The sequence below is a fragment of the Gekko japonicus genome, unplaced genomic scaffold (assembly GCF_001447785.1).
Source record: "Gekko japonicus isolate JY-2015 unplaced genomic scaffold, Gekko_japonicus_V1.1 scaffold695, whole genome shotgun sequence".
In the NCBI taxonomy this organism is placed as follows: domain Eukaryota; kingdom Metazoa; phylum Chordata; class Lepidosauria; order Squamata; family Gekkonidae; genus Gekko; species Gekko japonicus.
The window spans coordinates 188,706-208,117 of NW_015159731.1; the positions used below are offsets into that span (position 1 = coordinate 188,706).

Genomic DNA, 19,412 nt, shown 5'->3' on the forward strand with positions numbered 1-19,412 from the left:
AGCCCTGGGTTTTGACAACAAAAAAGGTAAACAGAATAAGAAGCAAAAGGTGGGTGTGGCTGGATGACTATATTTCTGGTAACATGGGGGGTGTAGCCTAATATGCTAATGAGCTATGCTCTCATGGGTGTGGCTGGATATGCTATTGAGTTTCTGATGTTGGGTGTGGCCTATTATGCTAATGAGTTCCTGCTGGGCTTTTTCTACAAAAAAAGCCCTGCCAGTATGACTACTGCTTCTGTTGTTTAACATCAGTTTGGAAAATCCAGTACACTAACTGTAAGGAAATTTATTTTGTGATCTTGGTGTTTGGGGTTCAGACTCTACCTCTGCCTAGTACTCTGTGGCCCTGGTCATGCAATTTGTATGTGTTCCAGCACCTTGTTTTCAACATTAGCAAGCCAAATGCCTCTGGAAAGCCTATGAGCAAAAGATGTAGGTATAACCCCTAGCTAGGAATGGAATGAGCCCAGAAGGGGTGGAGCCTCTAGAGGCAGAAGGGTGCAAACAGTGTAAAAAGCAAAGGAGGGAAGCAAAACTGCCCTGCTGGGGAGCTGGAACATTAATCATAGGCTCTTAACACCTTGTTTAAGGTAATTATGATTTATGGATGGACACTGGTAAGGAGAGGGAGACTTTTGTCCTAAACTGTAAATTTTAGAATTATTGTTTCAGGGCTGTGTCATCTAGTGGGGAGCAGAGTTCCCTCTAAGCTGAGTTAGTGTGAGCCAGCTCACAATTTTTTAGCCTCTAGCTCACACATTTTTGTCTTTGCTCAGGAAGGATGGCCCCAGAGCAACCTAATTTATGCAGGAGCCAAACTGCTTGCTCACAACTTTAATGCCAGGAGCTCACAAAGTAGAATTTTTGCCCACAAGACTCCAACAGCTTAGAGGGAGCATTGGTGGGGAGTTCAACTGGGACCCTCATTTTGGAAGATGGCACACAGAGTGTTCAGGCACCTTCTTGACCCACCAACAAGAGGAAAAGGACTTTGGAGGTGGCAGACTGTGAAGAAGGGAGAAGTTAACGGTTTGAACTTTAAAAGATCCCCCTTCTGTTGTGTTACTAAATTCTATGTTTTTGTTACATGATATTAATTGAAAAGTTTTTTTTAAAAAAAAAGTTTTATTTTCTCTGAATGATTGCAAGATTCATTCCAAGTTCAGCCCCACAGAACCCACAAGCTGAAGTTACATAGGCAATCCTTCTTGCTTGTTCCCCAGGTGTGCCAGTCAGGACCATACTGCCTCTGAACACAGAGGTCCATTTTGTTATCATGGCTGACAGAGATTCCACGGGCAGAACTGGAATGAAAGGTAAACAAATAAGAGGAGTTATGGGTGGGTGGTGCTGAGAGAAGATATGATGGGTGTTGCCTGAAGGGGTGGCTTGGCCTTAAAGTACGCCTCCTGCTTTGGAGGCCTCAGTAGAATTGCCAGCTCTGGGTTGGGAAATAACGGAGAGATTGGGGATGGAGCCCAAGGAGGGCAGGGTTTGGGGAGAGGAGAGACTTCAGTGCGGTATAATGCCATACAGTCCACCTTCCAAAGCAGCCATTTTCTCCAGGTGAACTGATCTCTATTGCCTGTAGATCAGTTGTAATCCCAAGAGATCTCCAGCTACCACCTGGAGGTTGGCAACCCTAGGCTCCAACCACCCCTCTCTACCCAGTCAAAATGGTATGGTTAAGGAAGAGACTTCGCAGCTCATCTCTTTGGTTTTGAAAATTTGCTGATACTGCTATAAAATCTAGCCAACCCATCTCAGAAAAAAATAAACCCCCATAAAACACCACCAGGTTCAAATGACTGCCAGCTTTTAAAAAAAAAGACTTTTAAAATGATGCCAATGTTAGTCATAGTGGCTACCTTATAGAACTCTGACTACAATATAATGGGGAAAACAGGAGTTCAATAGCTGACTGTTTATTTCTTTGCCTCAAAGTGTCCACAGGACTGTCAATGTGTTTCCAAAACCAAGAAAGATAGTCACGCCACATCCTTTTTCCTTACAGGCTCATTTAGAACCTCCCTGCTTACTTTTAATACACTATAATTTGCTAACTTTTTATACCAACTGTGTTCTCTTTCTACAAGCATAAATGACCTTCTAGAGGAAAAAGCAAATGTCTTTGCCCTGCTTCAGTCATCTACTCCAAGGTGGCACAATATAGGGATAAAGCAGTGCATATCCTTTCTCTCCATGATGCAGAGAACCCCCAACGTGAGCATCCATATAAACATCCAGTCATGCAGAGACTTCATCCAAACTGAATATCTAATTAAGGTCTGGAACTATCTTTATGGTGGAGGTAGGGTTGCCAGACCCACCGGTGCAGGTAGGGATCCCTTGGTTTCTGGTGCTCCCACCCTGCCGCTGGCCAGCTGACCAGCGGGGAAGAGTTAACATCCCCAACTCAATGTGCCTATGTCACACGGAAGTGACGTAGGCACATCGGTAATGTCAGGGGGCAACACTTTGGTTTGGGGGCAAAACTGTATGGCAGGCCCGTAGCTACAGTGGGGCATTTGGGGGTGGGGCCCCCTACTTTCTTCAATGCCCCCCAACTTTCTTCAAAGGCCCCATGACTTTGTCACCACTTCTTCTTGCCCTCCCCCATGGCTGCGGGAGAGGCGAGTGGCTGGCTGGGAGCTCTTCAAGCCAATGGGTGCAGCGGCACGCTTCCCCACCACCTTCCTCACCCATCCCCTGTAAAAGTGAGAGTGGCGGGCGGCTGGCTAGGGGCTCTCCAAGCCAGTAAGCACAGCAGCAAAGTCCTCCACTACCTTTCTCACCCAGCCCCTAATAAAGGGAGAGAAGCAGGTGGCTGGCTGGGGGCTCTTCGAGCTGCCGAGTGCAGCGGCGCGCTCCTCCACTGCCTTCCCTTCCCACCTACCTACAGAGTTAGAGAGTTGGCTGAGGGAGAGAAGTCCAGGCTGGGGAATCCCCCCCCCTTTAAATTAAATTTGGTTCTCATCGATTTCTGTGAACAAGGAACTTTTGCCCCCCACACACCCCGTGTGTGTATTCAGGTAGCAGGAAGTAATACAATAGAAACAAAGACGGACAGGGCTATTTGCAGCCAATCCACTTCACTTTCTGATGCCAGGAAGAATGAGAAGGAGGAAGGAAGAGGTCCAGCTAGGGCAAGTTTGGGTCTGGAAGGGCATGTGGAAGAACAGCAGTGCCGGGGGGGGGGAGAGAAGGAGTCCCTCGTCTACCATACTGGAGTGGGGAGGCTGAACAGCAGGAAGGAGGGGGGGGGCCTACCACCCTGCAAAGGGTTACAAGTGCACAAAGGGTTACTAGGTGCAAAATTTCCTCCCCGGAGCTCTGCGCCGACAGCTCTCTGGCCGGTGCAAAAGGGCAGTTGTGCTGGGAGTAGAGAAGGGCGGTTTTCAGGGCAAGGCTGCCTTTGTGTGCTGCATGTTGCCAGGAAAGAATCACAGCCCTTGAGGGCAGGGGGGGGGTTGAATTCTGCACTCCACCGGCCACTTGTCCTGTCGGAGTCATGGGTGGCTTCCTTCTGCTTTCTTGCCTGTGTTGTCCCAGAGAGGAGGCTCATGGCTTGGCTGAGGTGCCCCCCGACAAAATAAATCCTGGCTACTGGCCTGCTCTATGGTAGAATTAGCTTCAAACCATAGAGTTTTGCCCAAAAACCAGATAGCCCCCGACGTCCCTGACGTACCTACTTCACCTGGAGGTAGGGTTGCCAGATCCTTACCTTCTGCCAACAGGGGCTCCAGCCTGCTCTCCTGGGTCTTCTGGTGCATGCACTTTGTACATATGCCACAATGACGTCACCCAGATGAAGTGCCGTCATCACAGTGGGCACATCATAAAGGGGACACCTAGGTGGAGGGAAGAAGCTACTTCATTGAATTATTGTGCTCCCCTCTTGAATTTAATAAATGTTTGCAGGCTTGGCCATAGTGGCTCTGAGTATGCTTCATGACAAAGGGAATTATGTGTCTTAATGATACAGATGTCTCCTCAATGGGTTTTGAGAGTCAGGAAATGGTTTTAAGTGCCCATCAGGGCTTGGAAGAGGTGACTTCCCCAGTTAGCTTGAGGCTGGGAGAAGATAGGTGTCTGTGTAAAAAGGAAGTACAGTGTTTGATGATAAAAAGGACATGGAAGGAGTTGGCTGAATGGGGTACAGGATCTCTCTGTGTCTGTCTGTCTCCTTCTGGGGATCTGATGTAGGGTAGTGAATCTGCTGCCTTGTAGGAATGACTCTACCTGTGCTCTGTTTTTATTTCTGTGTTCTTTCCTCCAAAGGAAACTAACCTGGGAAAACACTCTTGTCTGAAACTGTTCACCTCTGAGGGCCTAACTCCACAATAAACTAGGAGTTTGTTTTATGGATCACCCATGTGTGTATAAAGTGCTGTCAAGTCACAGACAATTTATGGTGACCCCAGCAAGGGGCTTTCAAGGTAAGTGAGAAGAGGAGGTGGTTTGCCAGTGCCTTCCTCTGTAGTTGTCATGCCTGCCCCTGCTGATGCCATGCCTGCCCTTGCTGATGCCCCTGAGGAGGCACCTGCCAGCCAGAAGCCTGTGGACTTACAGGCTCCTGAGGACTGTACTGCAGCAGAAAGGCAAAGACTGGATCCTGTAGCTGAAAGCTATCTAAGTGGTGAGAAGGATAGAGCCTCCCAGGGAACACCTGCAAGGGATCAGTCTCTGCTGCAGCCCAGTAATTCATCATCAGACTCGCCCCCACCTGTAACCAGGCTCTGGAATGTAAGGAGACAGCAGCTGAGAGAGCGAAGGCAGAATGCACGCATGCGTGCCAGAAGATCTCTCAGCCCTGAATATTGACAGGATCCTGACCTCACTCCCGGCTAGCTAATGACTTGATTAGCTAGCACTGTATATCTGCAAGTCTGTTGCCAGCAGTCATTTGTGCTGGCAAATGTTGTTTGTCAGGACCTGAATCCTTGCATCTCTGCTCCAGACCTTGTGGAATTCTTATCGGCTTGATCCTCGGCTTTTGACCCTCGGCTTCGTTGACCTTCGTTCATCTCTGACTCCTCTGTTATCATTGTGATTTATGGACTTGAAACCTTGGTATGTCTGACCCTGCTTCTGGACTGTGATTTAAACCTGTTTGAACCTTGCTACCTGATTTGCTCGGCTTGACCTCGGACTGTTCCTGGACTTTGGCTTGCTTGCGTCACGCCCCCTGATCCTGCCGTGACAGTAGTCCTCCTTGGTGGTCTCCCATCCAAGTACCTACCAGGGCTGACCCTGCTTAGCTTCCAAGATCTGTTGAGATCAGGCTATACCACACTGCCTTCCCTCCCATGGATTTAATTTAAAAAAAACAGTTATCCAGTGTAGGGGGAGGGTCAGATTGAGAACATGACACAAGGATATGAAGCCTTTAAGCCTTGGCTGCTGTGCCATCCCCTCCCCTGATCAAAAGTTGCCCTGAGAGGGTGCTGTTTGCTCTGTTGTTAAACTGCAGGTCCATCCGATACCAGTATATGTGTAGTTTCATAACACAGCAGGGCCGTTTTTAAATCATGAAAACAAGCATCAAAGGAGAAAGACTGAAAGCTCTTGCCCTTCACACTGTGGTCCCAATCCGAATTATGCCCATGCACACACTTGTTAACTGAGTTCTATACACAGAATTCTCAGTGTATCATGTAGTTCGGCCTCCAGAGAAGTGGGGCACATACAGTGATGTGAAGAGAGCCTTGCCAGTTATGAAGTATACAAGTTACTGTCTCTCTGTTTGTATGTATGTGTGGATGGGCATGCATCTGCAAAAGAGCAAATGTATATTTAGTACATGAATGTCTTATGCTTCTCATCAACTGGATCAGATAAAAGTAGCTTCTGTCTGCAACTCATCTTTTGTTTTCCATGGTAATTTCTTAATGGCAAACCCATGCTCCTTCCCTGCCCCACTTCACTCCATGCCTCTTACGAGAGCAGGTAGTATCTTAAGTGCAGTGGTGTGATGTCATGTCATTTGTATGATGACCAGGGAAAAGAGGGTGAGAGGTGAGGCTACTGCCAGTAGTAGCCAAGTGCCTCTCATTGCATCTAGTTCCAGGCTTGGAGCAGAGTCCATTGACAGTCCTGCTGGAATGTCGAAATGCAGCACCTTGGGGTCACGGAAGATGTACTCAAAGGTCCAGTTGTTACACGTGGCTTGCTAAAAGCATCATGGTCTAGATAGAACAAGTCATGTTGGACCTATTTCCATTCTGCAGTGTTGGTTTCTAAATTTACTCTAATAGAGGTTGATGTCAGTGCTTAAAAGGGCCTTCTAAGCATAAATTTTTACCTTCCATTGTCTGGGTGTGAGCTTTCCCACAGGTCGTGAAGTGGCAGCCACCCAACGGTAACACTCACCAGCCAGGAATGCAGCCCATTTGTAGGTTTTATTTATCATACAGATGAATACATTTTATCTTTTGGCACAAGGAGATCTGACATCGTTCAGGATATTATTTTACCATACTTGGAAAGCATACGCTCTCTGTCTGATTGCGACAGCAATCATTAATGATTTAACTCAGCACTGGCAACAAAATAAATGAGAAAGGCAAGTGCAGAGGCTCCCAGATTGGCAGGAAAGGGAGCGGCAGCCATCGCCATTGTTAGATCATGGGCAAATTTTATCCTGGACAACAGCCATTGGGATCTGACCTCATTTCTCACCTTATCAGAGAGGGAGCAGGACGAGAGCAGGAATAAATAAATAAATTCTTAACAGGAATGAATGAAACAAAGGTGAAGCCCCTGAACCACTGATGTTTCCTTGATGTCACATAGATACCATAGGTCATAGATACCATAGGTAGACACAAAGAAACGTGGTGGTGATATGCTGTAGTGCACAGGGAGGAGGGCTTCTGTCTCACCACCACCACCACCACCACCACCACCACCACCTTCCTAAGCAGTAAAGTTCCTGGGGCCATTATTTGCTCTATTTTGGAAGCTGCAGTTGACACTGTCCTGTGTGGGATTAAAGAGGAGGAGAGAAACAACTGGAAAATTTCCCTGATTGCACAATAATTGCGGTTGAGCTCCAGAGTGAGATCCATTCTCATCTGATCCTGAATTTCAGCAGTCTAATACTGTAGCACAATATTATTTATTTTAATTTTCACAACAGCAGAGCCTAAGGCAGCTAACAGGTTCAATTTAAAAATACCCTCTTTAAAACCAACAAAGTACCATACAAAACAACACCCCAGATATCAAAAATCCATTTAAACATCATGTAAACTCCATCTGGAATTTTAAAAAAGACTCTAGTCCTCTTAAAAATGGAAAGCAAGAGTATCTGAGAGCCAGCATGGTATAGTGGTTAAGAGCAGTGGACTCTAATCTGGAGAACCAGGTTTGATTCCCTACTCCTCAACATGAAGCCTGCTGGGTGACCTCGGGCCAGTCACAGTTCTGTCAACACTCTCAGCCTCACCTACCTCACAAAGTGCCTGTTGTGGGGAGAGGGAAGGGAAGGCAATTGTAATCTATTTTGAGACGCCTTAGAGTAGAGAAAAGCAGGGTATAAAAACCAGCTCTTCTTCTTACAAGTATCCTGGGGTGTTCCTTCCACAACTGTGGGACAACTGCTGGAGTGGCCAGGTGTCCTGATTTAGCTCCCCATTCCTTGCTACAGCTTCACTGGCAGGGAGGGGGGAAATGAAGGAGACTTGCCAGTGCTGTGCTGATGAGCAAAGTCACTTCCTGTGCAAAACCAGAAGTGATGTCATTGCATCAGGGTGAGTCTCTAGGATTCACCCAAAACTCTATGATTTAAGCATTGCCCTGATGCAATGATGTCACTTCCAGTGTTGCTCTGACTCTGATGTTGTTCAACAGCAAAATGCCAGAACACCTGTTTCCACCCCAAAACAACACCTTCACAGCAACAGAGACCACAGGGTCAAATGACCCTATAGCACTGACTGAATTGTGAGGATAGGCAAGCAGGAAGCTGACCATTTCATTTCCGAGCAATACAGAGCAGGGAGAAAACTATTTCTGCCTTATTCTGTAAGGAAGAATTTAGGGATACCATAAGCTGTTAGAGCAGAGCAGGAAAATTCTCCCTCTCTTATTTCCCTCCTCCCTTTCAAAAAACTTTAACCAACACTCAGCTACCCTCAATGTTCAGTGCCTCTTGGAATGCAGCTAACAAATTCAGTCTTCATTAGGCCATTTGAGGAGATAGTACTTTTAAAAATATATGTAACTAATTTTTTCTGCACATCCCGTGAGGCCCACAAGTATGCAAAAACCTTTACCTTGTTTGTGAATGGCCACACTTTGCTGCCCTACTTAGAGGTACGAGACTGTTAAGTTCCTATAAGAGGTGGTGGTGGTTCTCTTCAGCATATACCTGAATTTTAGAAACAACAGAGACTTCTATGTACACTGTGATAAACTACAGTAGGGTATCCAGCCAACTCTTCCTCCATCTACTGCAGAGGTCTAATCAAAGCAATATCAAGTGCACAAATGATTAAGCCACATTCTGGCAATGATTAACTTCTTATTTATCCAGGCATAAGAAACAATGATTAGTATTTGCCAGTTGGCAACTACTTTATAGAAGTGTGATAAAAAATTAAGTAAATGGAGGGAGGGAAACAAAAATTGTCAGTGGCAGAGTAGACACCCTTCACACAGAAAGTTATTTGCCCCAGTGTCGGATTGTGGGTACCAAGATTGCGAAGGCATAAATGGTAGAAGACAACACTTTCATCTGATGCAGTACAAGTCTGTGTCAAGGGGGGGGGGACTATATTCTGCTCTCTTTTTATTGACCGCTTCAGTACTACAGTAATAAATACACAAGCTTACCTTCAGGTACTCTGGAGGAAGTATGAACTGAATTGGGATCTACATCTTCTTCAGGCTGGTAATGGTACAGTGTCTGAGACTGTTTGGGAGATATTTGATTATGCTCTTCCTTTAATGCAATAGGAGGTGGTGGTGTCGGGTTAAACTTGACCTTGGGAAAATGGTCACCTTCCCGTTTTTCATGCAAAGAGTTTAGCCCTTGTGACTGAGTCACATTGAGTTCCTTAAAGACCATTAATTTGTTCTCTTTTTGCTTATTGTCTTTTTTCATGTTAAGTTTGATTTTAAAACGAGCATTTTCTTCTTGCTCATGTCTCGCTCGGTTCTCCTGGTGCTTCCTCTCCACTTCTGCCAGGTTTCTGGGAATACCAGTGGTTGCCGCAACAGGTTCTTTTTGAATGCTGCTTGCAGTGGTCATATTATGAGTTGTTAGTGGCCCTTCGGTTGTTGGTATGGTGATTCTAGAAGTCCTTTCTTCACTATTTTCAGTAGCGTAACTTGTTCCAGGGTGCGGTGTAGGAACATTTGTGGGGGTCAGCGACAGAGCTTCTTCAACATGTGAAACTGAAGGTGGTAGTGAAGAGGAGGTAACAATGTTTGCAAGGTAATCATAGTCCTCACTTTGCTCTTGACCAATGCTCTCCTGCTCTGTATGCGCTGAATAGCTGTAGTATTTTCTAGGTGGTTCCACCTGTGTAGTGTCTCCATCTGGTGCTTCCTGGTCATAACTGTAGGGATCATCATAGTGCCGCTCTGGTTCAACATCGTCTGTTTCAGACAGGTTATGGGGATTTAATGTAGACTCGTTACAGTCTGGGAGCTCATAGCACATGAGGTCCCCTCCAGAATTGGGGCAATGGCAAACCTTGCATGGAGGCACATGGAATGTATGTCCCGCTGCATACTTCTGATCATCTTGGACACAGCCTATTCTTCCACACTGAGGGCACCCGTCTGATGGCAGCACGGCATCGATACAGTTTGGGGGAAGGTCTGGACAAAGCATAAACTGGCAGCTGATCTTGCCTCCCCCTTTGGGACATGAACATTCAGTACTTCCAAAATCGACAAAATAGGACTGCCCTTCAGGGACTTTGCCATTTATAAACCCTACATTCACACAGTCATAGTACTGGTAGCCTTCACAGGTGCAACCATGTTGTAGACAGGCAGCACAGCACTCACCAGGCTCAAGCACTTCTTCAATGCAATTTTCCAGGTGCTTACACTCCACACCTGTGCAATCCTTCTGAGCTTTTGAGATGCCAATCGATATAAGCACCAAAAAGGCAATGTTCATGGGGCGTAAATGTGACACTTGGTGCCTGTCCGTAGTCTTCCTAAACATGTGCTGCAAAAATCCAGCCTTCCTCATCTTTTATTGGGCTCTTTTTTTCCCCCTGGAATTTCTGAACACTCGGCTCCTGGTCAGAAATATTTCCCTGGATTCTCTTTTGCAGCTAGAGCCTAGGTTTATGAAAGAGAACTTTGTTAGAGGCTACACTCAGCACATATCCTGTTAAACATTAGAGATACTTTAAAATTGGGATAAAATTCCAACATCTGGAAACGTATGTATAAAATTAATCACAATGTTGTTCAAGCACTGTAGGCACCAGACCCCAAGATGCATGTTTTTCATTTCTCTCTGTCTTTTCCTTCCCCTTCTCCCTCCTTTTGAAAGAGAAACAAGAAAGTTGCCTTTTAATCTATTCATAAAATATACACATAGTAAAATAAAAACAGTACTTTGTGTCGTATCTTTTTAATGCATTCAGTATATATATTTTTAGCATTTGATTTTTAAAAGAACAACTTTTGGCAGACAAGTCAATGAATAGTATTTTCTTTCTTCAGATATACCATTTTACCTGTTTGATCCCATTAGTGATGACACAGAAATTTAAGTGGGGAATTCAAAATATGCATTTTAATATTTTGGCTTCCCAGAGTCCATTTTGAGCAGTCCCAGATCTCTTAAGAGTTCATGTATGACTTAAAACGGGCTCATTTTGGTATCTCCTGCCATGAGCTCTCTGCACTGCTATCTTTTACTAACCCAAATGCATGAAGTGGCACCAAAAGGTCAACCTTTGTAAATGCTTATGCCCACATGGAGCAGGATGTATAGTCACCAAAACCCACATTAAATGTATGACACAAGGAACCGTGTCAGGGATGCTCTAGGCTGATCCTGCGTTGAGGAGGGGGTTGGACTAGATGGCCTGTATGACAGTTTCCAACTCTGTGTTTCTATGATTTCTCATTATTCTTGGTGACCACAGACCCTGCTGTACACGTCTTAGCAGTAACTAGTTTCTAATGGAGTGCCCACCACTGTCATTTTTTGCCACTACTGGCAGATAGATGTGGAAAAGAGAAGGGTTGGTGAGTGCATCTTGGCCCTAACATGCTTCCAGTGAGATCATGGAGTGTTACTAGGGTTACCAAGTCTCCCGTGGCCACCGGGGGGAGGAGGTAGGATTGCTAGCTCCAGGTTGGGAAATTCCTGGAGATTTGGGGGGTGTAGCCTGAGGAGGAGTGTCATAGGCTAGGCTGAGAGGCAGGAGTCCGGGCCAGTCTGGGGATCGTAGCCAGAAGAGAAAGAACAGGAGCCGAGTCATGAGTTTCAGAGAGTGGTTGTCTGAAGCAGGGGTCAGGAAACCAGGAAAGACAGAACAGGAGCCGAGTTGAGAGTCTGAGACAGTGGTGGGGCCGCCAAACCGCGGCGGGGGATCCGTGCGTCGTCGCAGGATCGCTGCCGTGGGGGACAGCAATCCGCGTTGCACCGGCGTCGCCAGGATGTGACGCTACGCGTCGCTCTGGCAACGGGGCTGTTTGGAGTCCCGTTGCCAGGGCAACGCGTAGCATCACATCCTGGCGATGCCGGTGCAACGCAGATCGCTGTCCCCCTGCGGCAGCGATCCTGCGACGACGCACGGATCCCCCGCCGCGGTTTGGCAGCCCTAGAGAGTGGTCATTCAAAGCAAAAGGTCAGGAAGCCAGAAATCCAAACAGGAGCAAGGTCTGAGAGCAGGAGCCGAGGGTGGATACGAGGTCAGCATGGATACAACTTGTTGCTTCCACGGAGAGCCCACTCCCGACTGGGAGCTACATAGGCCTCTGGCTGTGCTTCCCTGAGTGACGGCGCTGCTCCTGTTAGTACTCAGAGCTTGGCACTTGCCTTCCCTGCCAGTGTGTATCTCGGCAGCGGGTTGCTAATTCCTTGCAGAGCTGCTCCCTCAGCCAAGCCACCTGCAGAGGTGAATCCGGCAGGCTTTCTGTTTGCACCTGTGCCTCATCAGCTGCTGCAGGACCAGGTGTGGGGGTTACTGACTCAGGCACTGGTGGCAGCAAGCTGTCAATTCCCAAGGAGTCAGAGGGGCCAGCTTCCAGCTCTGGTGATGCTGGCGAATCCGGCTGCTCTGCCAACTCGGGCAGGGGCCCAGCACCGTCGTCGTTGCCCATGACAAGGAGAGAGACCTTGGTGGGGTACACTGTAGGGTTGTCAGGTCCCCTCATTGCTCTGATGTGGGATTTGGGGGGGGGTGTTCTGTGGGTGAGTGAGGATGCCCCCAAGCCCTGCCCCCAAGCCCAACCCCCAAGAGCAACCACCCGCCTAGCCACCCCTCTCCCTCCCCTCCTGCCCAATTTAAATAGTTTCAGCTGATTGGTGGGGACCACGTGGCCTGCCGACTAGCTGGAGGGCTCTTTAAATCAGGCAGAAGGGGAGTGAGGGGTGGCCAGACAGGTGGTCACTCTTGGGGTGGGGCTTGGGAGCCAGGCTTCCCCCACTGGCCAGCTGGTCAGAGCAGATTAGAGCCTCCAAAAGCAGGGGAAGCCCCACTCGGACCTGGGGGCTGTCAACCCTAGTACAATGCCATAGAGTCTACCCTCCAAAGCATCAATTTTTCTCCATGGGAAGTGATCTCTGTAGTCTGTAGATGAGCTGTAATTCTGGGAGAGTGGGAATGCCAGCCTCCAAGTGAGGCTTGTAGACAGGCCTGTAGCCAGGAATTTGTGGCTTATGAGGCAACTTATTTTTTGGTGGGGCTCAAGTTCTCAGTGCAGAAAGAAAAGCCATTTAGCCAATAGAAAGCTGTTATCAGGATAGATCTCTAAATCGCAAGCTGTCAGCCACTTTAGATGACAGTTAATCATTTCTGCTAGCCTACGCCACAGTTCTGATAACAAGCCGGCAGGTGGAGGTGATGACTTCTGTAGTCATGAAAGCTAACAATTAGGCAGAAAAACTCTTAAAGGAGACCAATTTCTTGGCACAGAGTTAGAGGTCACCTACTCCAGCCCCCTTGCTCAGTGCAAGAATTAGTCGACTACAACATCCCACTCTGCTTAAAGGAGTGCATGCCTTTAAAAAATGTTTTAAAATGACTGGGGGGGGGGGAAGTGTTTACAGGAGAAATTCTTGTGGGCCTTTAAGAAAGGTGGCAGAGCCCCCCAAAAGTCTCACCATAGCTACGGGTCTCCTTGGAGATCGCTCGGGATTACAACTGATCTCTAGAGATCAGTTCCCCTGGAGAAAATGGCTGCACTGGAGGGCAGACTACGATATTACATACCAATTAGGTCCCTTTCCTCCCTAACGCTTGCCCTCTCAAGGCTCCACCCTCTAAATCTCCAGGTATTTACCAACCCAGACATCCCCAGGCCTTACTTGGAAATGGCATCTCTGGGTGTGACAGGGCCCGGATTTCAGAATGACCTCGATCTGATTTATTTTGAATGTACTATTAAATTAGTGATTTTGCTCAAGGTAACCCCAAATTAGGACAAGGGAAATCCCCCCTAGCCCAGCTGAGAAGCAGCAGGAGACAGAGCTGCTAGAGGGGTGTTTTTTATTTGCTTTAATCTGAGGAGATTTAGCTGAGGGTACTGTGTGGGATGACAGTGGGGGGCTGTGTGTGAGTTTTAAGTTGTGCAGAGTCCTGGCTGCTTGAGAAAGGGTGCTTTGTTTGATTGTAATTGGATTGGCTGGGTGTAATTTGAATAGTTGCTGGCTCTGCCCTCTGCTGGGTGAGGATCTGTTTAAGGCTGCACCTTGCCACCTTGTATCTCTTGGCCTAGGGACTCTGTAAGAAGCCCAAGAAGGACCAGAAAGCCAGGGCCCTAGTCTCTTTGTGTTCCCAGTAAGTAAGTAGACTTTCCTCAAGGATAGCCACATAAATATGAATGGTTTTAAAAGGAGAATTATATATAATTATTATTTAATAAGCAATTATGAGGGTAGAATGCCAGCAGGGGGTTGGGGGCTATCTAGTGTTTTGCATGAAGTGTCACATACATGACTATCTATGAAGAAAGGTTAAAGTGCTTGGCGCTCTTTAGCTTGGAGAAATGGCAGTTGAGGGGTGACATGCATGGGATTATGCATGGGATAGAGCAGGTAGAGAAAGAAGTACTTTTCTCCCTTTCTCACAATACAAGAACTCGTGGGCACTCAATGAACTTGCTGAGCAGTCAGGTTAGAACGGATAAAAGGAAGTACTTCTTCACCCAAAGAGTGATTAACACATGGAATTCACTGCCACAGGAGGGGGTGGTGACTACAAGCATGGACGGCTTCAAGGAAGAATTAGATAAACATATGGAGCAGAGGTCCATCAGTGGCTATTAGCCACAAGGTATAGATAGGAATTCTCAGTCTGGGGCAAGTGATGCACTGTATTCTTGTGCTTGGGGGGCCAACAGTGGGAGAGCTTCTAGTGTCCTGGCCCCACTGGTGGACTTCCTGACGGCACCTGGTATTTTTGGCCACTATGTGACAGAGTGTTGGAGTGGATGGGCCATGTGGCCTGATCCAAAATTGGCTTTTCTTATGTTCTTATGGACAGAAGTCTTGGGTGTGTGCTCAGTGCAAGGAGCTCCTGCTTCCGGGGAACGAGTTTGCTCCCTTGAGGCTAATGTGGCTGACCTGGAGAAGCAAAGACAGTCAGTTAGGTGCATGGAGAAGACTCTTGGAGATGTGTTAGGTATATCCCACTCTGAAAATGGCAGCCCCACCGGTGTCATGGAGCATGAGGGTCAAGAAGAAAAAGGGCATTGTGCTGAGGATAAGGGGAGTCTGCTTTCAGAAGGGACCTCTTTTTCAGCTGTTGAACGGGTATCCTTTTGCACCAAGGAGCCATCCCCAGGCAGGGAGAGAGGGGGCTCTTAGTGGTTGGTGATCCTTAGGCAAGTAGACAGCTGGGTGGCAAACCCGCGTACTGACCATATAGTGACTTGGCTACCTGGTGCAAAGGTAGCGGATATTATGCATGTTCTAGATAGGCTGGTAGACAGTGCTGGGGAGGAGCCAGTGGTCGTGGTACATCTTGGCACCAACAATGTGGGGAAATGCAGTCATGAGGTCCTGGAGGAAAAATTTAGGCTGCTAGGAAAGAGATTCAAGGCCAGGACTTCCATGATAGTCTTCTCAGGCCCCAGTCACATGAAATGTTTTGGGCTGGGAGAGGGATGGATCGGGGGTGCCGCAAACAGGCACGATCTCACTGCAACATCTGGGAAGTGTTGTGCACCCGTCCCCGATCCCGCCCTTCCACCCGAAAAGCCGCAGCAAAACTAAACCACCTACCGAGGTGGACCTTCCAGCATGGCCGCATCAAGCCTCCTGATGGCCCCTGGTATTTTTGGCCAATGTGTGACGCAGTGTTGGACTGGATGGGTCACTGGCCTGATCCAACACAGGCTTCTCTTATGTTCTTATGACAAGCAGTATCAGAGCCAAGCTGGGGTGAAAACGCTGAATACAGTAGGACTGCCAATCTCCAAGTGGTGGTTGGAGATCTCCTGGGATTACAACTGAACTCCAGGAAACAGAGATCAGTTCACCTGAAGAAAAGGGCCACTTTGGAAGGTAGACTCTATGGCATCACACCCCATTGAAGTCCCACCCCTCTCCAACCCTGCCGTCCTCAGGCTCCACCCCCAAAGTCTCCAGGGGTATTTCCCATCCCAGAACTGGCAACCCTAGTGAGGCAAGGTGGTAGCATCCCCTCTCAAGAAATCCCTCTCACTTTTGGGTCACCTGACATCTACTTTCCAGTTTTGGTCTGCTTCGGAATTGATGTTTGTTTTATGGATAGTTTTATGCTGTTTACATCCCTGGGGCCCCGGTCACACGGCAAAGTTGCCGTGGGAGAGGCATGGGAGTCCTGCGGATTTTCCAGGCGCGATCTCACCCCAACATCTGGGAAGCACAGTGCTCCCGTGGCGAACCTGTGGCTCCCCGCTGAAGGTGCGGAGTGAAAAACGAGTACCTACAAGGTACTAGTTTCCTGAAACCGCGGGCCAAGGGCGGGCATCTGATCACATTCCCAGTGGACTTACGTGGCATCCGGCACCCGCCGCTGTTTGTCTCCGCAGGTTGTGCAACAGCGCCCAACAGTGCATGCGCACAAAGAGCGATTGCTAGTGTGATTGCGCCGCACGGCTTCTGTGCCGCGCTGCAGGATACCCGTCTGATCAGCATTTTCCCCAACCCACGGGACCTCGATCGGGACGTGTGCTCGGGCAGCCGCGTGTTAGTTTCCTCCGGGGCAATTAGCCACGCCTCCCCCCCCACGATATCCGGCCCGTGTGACCGGGGCCTGGGTTTGTTTTAAGGACCTTGTTTTTATACTGTTATCTTATTATTTTAATTGTAAGATACCATGAGTAGGACTCTGAGGAGGTGGCACAGAAATCTCTTAAACAAACAAACAAACAAACAAACAAATAGAGCAGGGTTTAGTTCCCCTTACCCACCTATACACAGTTCCTGTTTTAAAAAGAGACCAACCTGTTCCTCATTTTCTTTAGAAATGAATGGGTAACCTCATGCACTAAAAGCATGAGCGTAACACCTTTAGCAGTAGAAAAGAGCAAGGGTTCAGTAACACCTTAAAGACTCATGTACTAAAAACATGAGTGTAACACCTTTAGGAGTAGAAAAGAGCAAGAGTCCAGTAACACCTTAAAGACTAACAGAATATGTGGCAGGGTATGAGCTTCTGTGAGTCACTGCTCACTTCTTCAGAACTACTGAAGAGCTACTGGACTCTTGTTCTCTTCTACTACTACAGACAGACTAACACAACTACCCATCTTGATCTATCTCCCTGCGGTTTTAGAGGTTGACTTTATTTGCCATCAAGTCACAGCTGATTTATAGTGACCCCATGGGGTTTTCAAGGCAACACACATTCAGATGTGGTTTGCTATTGCCTAGCTCTGTGTCACAACCATGGGTTTCCTTGGTGGTCTTCTATCCAAATACTAACCATGGCTGACCCTGCTTAGCTTCTGAGATCTGATGAGATCAGTCTAGATGGGCTATCCAGGGCAGGGAAGGACTGCCTGTCTTCTCCTGTATAATGTCCCTGTTCCAAATTATCCCCGCCCAGCTGTTTTCAAATAACAGTAAATGTGTGGGGTGGGGTGGGGTCGGGTGGATGATCCTCATCACCTATCTCTCATATCAATAGATTTCTGTTCTTTCCACGTAACAGATCTCTCACATCTTTTCTGATGCATCTTCCTCTGTTGGCTTCCATTAACCCTACCTTTATGAAGCCACACTGCCTGCCTGCCTGCCTTCCACAAGGTACAATAAAAATGTTTCCCTCTTTCCCCTTTTCTCAACTGTGCATGCGATGGGGGGAAGAAATATAAAGTCTCTGCCTATACCCTCTTCTACCTCTGGCTTCCAGAGAGTACAAGCAAAACATTTCTGTGGTGGAAAGTGAAATCAAGTCGCAGCTGACTTATGGCAATCTCATAGAGTTTCCAAGGCAAGATATTTTCAGAAGTGGTTTGCCATTGCCTGTCTCCATATCCCAACCTTGGTATTCCTTGGAGTTCTCTCTTCCGAATACTAGCCGGAGCCAACCCTGCTCAGCTTCTAAGATCTGTTGAGATTGGGTTAGCCTGGGCTATCCAGGTCAGGGCAAAAAAATCTGTAGCGCTACAGAATAGCAAGCAAACAGAAGGCCCTACGACTGATTATATCAAATTAATAAACCCCTCTTGAAGCCCCTGGAAGAATTAATCCCTGGTGGAAACATTATCAATGATTCCTTTTTAGCAGAAACATCAGCCATCTCTTTCTTATTCAAAACAATCCCTGTAGGATTTCCAACTCCTGGTTGGGAAATTCCTGGAAATTTGGACATAGAGCCTTGGGAGAGTTGGATTTGGGGAGGGGAGGGACCTCAGCAGGGTATAATGCCATACAGTCCAGCCATTTTCTCCAGGGGGACTGATCTCTGTAGCCTGGAGATAAATTGTAATCCCAGGTGATCTCAGGGCCCCATTTGAACATTGGCAACCCTACTTCCCTGTCAGCTTGATAATTTGAAGATTCACTCTTGTCTGTCATAGCTCCTCCTCGCTGCTGTCAACAACTTAACACAACTTTGTAAAGCAGATGACAAAGTACCAGTTGCCTTCACATTTAGTTATTGGATTTAATATATTTAAAGTATTTTTAAAATAGACAACATTTTTTACTTAAAAACTGGACAGCTCCAACTTCCTTCCTATCCTGAACACATATGTATTTACTTTGTTTCACCCCACCTTTCTCCCCAGTGGGGACCCAAAGCCACTTACATCATTCTCCTCTCCACCATTTTATACTCACAACAACCCTGTGAGGTAGGTTAGGCTGAAAGTGTGTGATTGATCCAAGCCACCCATCAAGTTTTGATCTTCATAATGATCCAACTTGATTCACTGTTTTAAAATGTCGAGTTACCTTGCTGGCATAAAGGCCTGTTGTCTTTTTTGGCAACTTTTTGGACAGCAGCTCTCAAACAAAACAGGCTTTCCTAGGGTTGCCAGCTCTCACTTGGGAAACAACTGGAGATTTTTGGGGGGTAGAGCCTGGGGAGGGGAGGGTTTGGGGGAAAGGAGGGACCTCTGCAGGGGATAATGCCATAGGGTCTACCCCCCCCCCAAGCAGCCATTTTCTCCAGGGAAACTGATCTTGGTTGTCTTGACATCAGCTGTATTAGCAGGAGATCTCCAGGCTGGACCTGGAAGCTGGCAACCCTAGAAAAAGAGTCCTTTTAATGAGACATGCTGGAGACTGAATTCAGGACCTTTTGTGCATAAGACATGTGTTTAACCAATAAGCTTCACCGTTCCTTCACACATCTTTACATCTTTCTGTATCTCCCAACATCACAAGGTGTTGTCTCGTTATTTGGTATTTCTTAGCTTAGTCTTGATCATTTATGCCTCCTGAAATTTTACTTAATTCAGTGAGAACATACCAGGTAAAATCCTAACAGAACAGGGCTAATGATAACAGTATGTCCACATGAATGCAAGAGGCCCAGTAAAAATGCAAACTTCATTTTCTATTGCTGAAAATATGTGTTTAATTAGAGTGGCGTAAAGGAGAGGAAAACGAAGGGTCTCATGAGAATAGACCAGGTGTATGATCTTTCCAATTACATATTCCCCCAGCCAACCCTAGGAAAACAACTGGCTATTCATAGATCTGGAGTGACATTCAAATATATTACCAAGTTAAGCACTAAAAGGGAAAAAAAGACTTATTTAAAAAT

The 19,412-nt window shown here is 47.2% G+C and overlaps 1 protein-coding gene across 1 annotated transcript in view; it reads right to left on the reverse strand.

Moving 5' to 3' along the window:
* The window catches only part of FBLN2 (fibulin 2), a 225,170-nt gene that overhangs the window by 144,738 nt on the left and 61,020 nt on the right, over window positions 1-19,412 (reverse strand). The window contains exon 2 of the mRNA XM_015428721.1: window positions 8,842-10,308. Within this exon, the coding sequence (XP_015284207.1) occupies window positions 8,842-10,216 (1,375 nt within the window). The 5' untranslated portion in view covers window positions 10,217-10,308. The remainder of the gene's footprint in view (window positions 1-8,841; window positions 10,309-19,412) is intronic.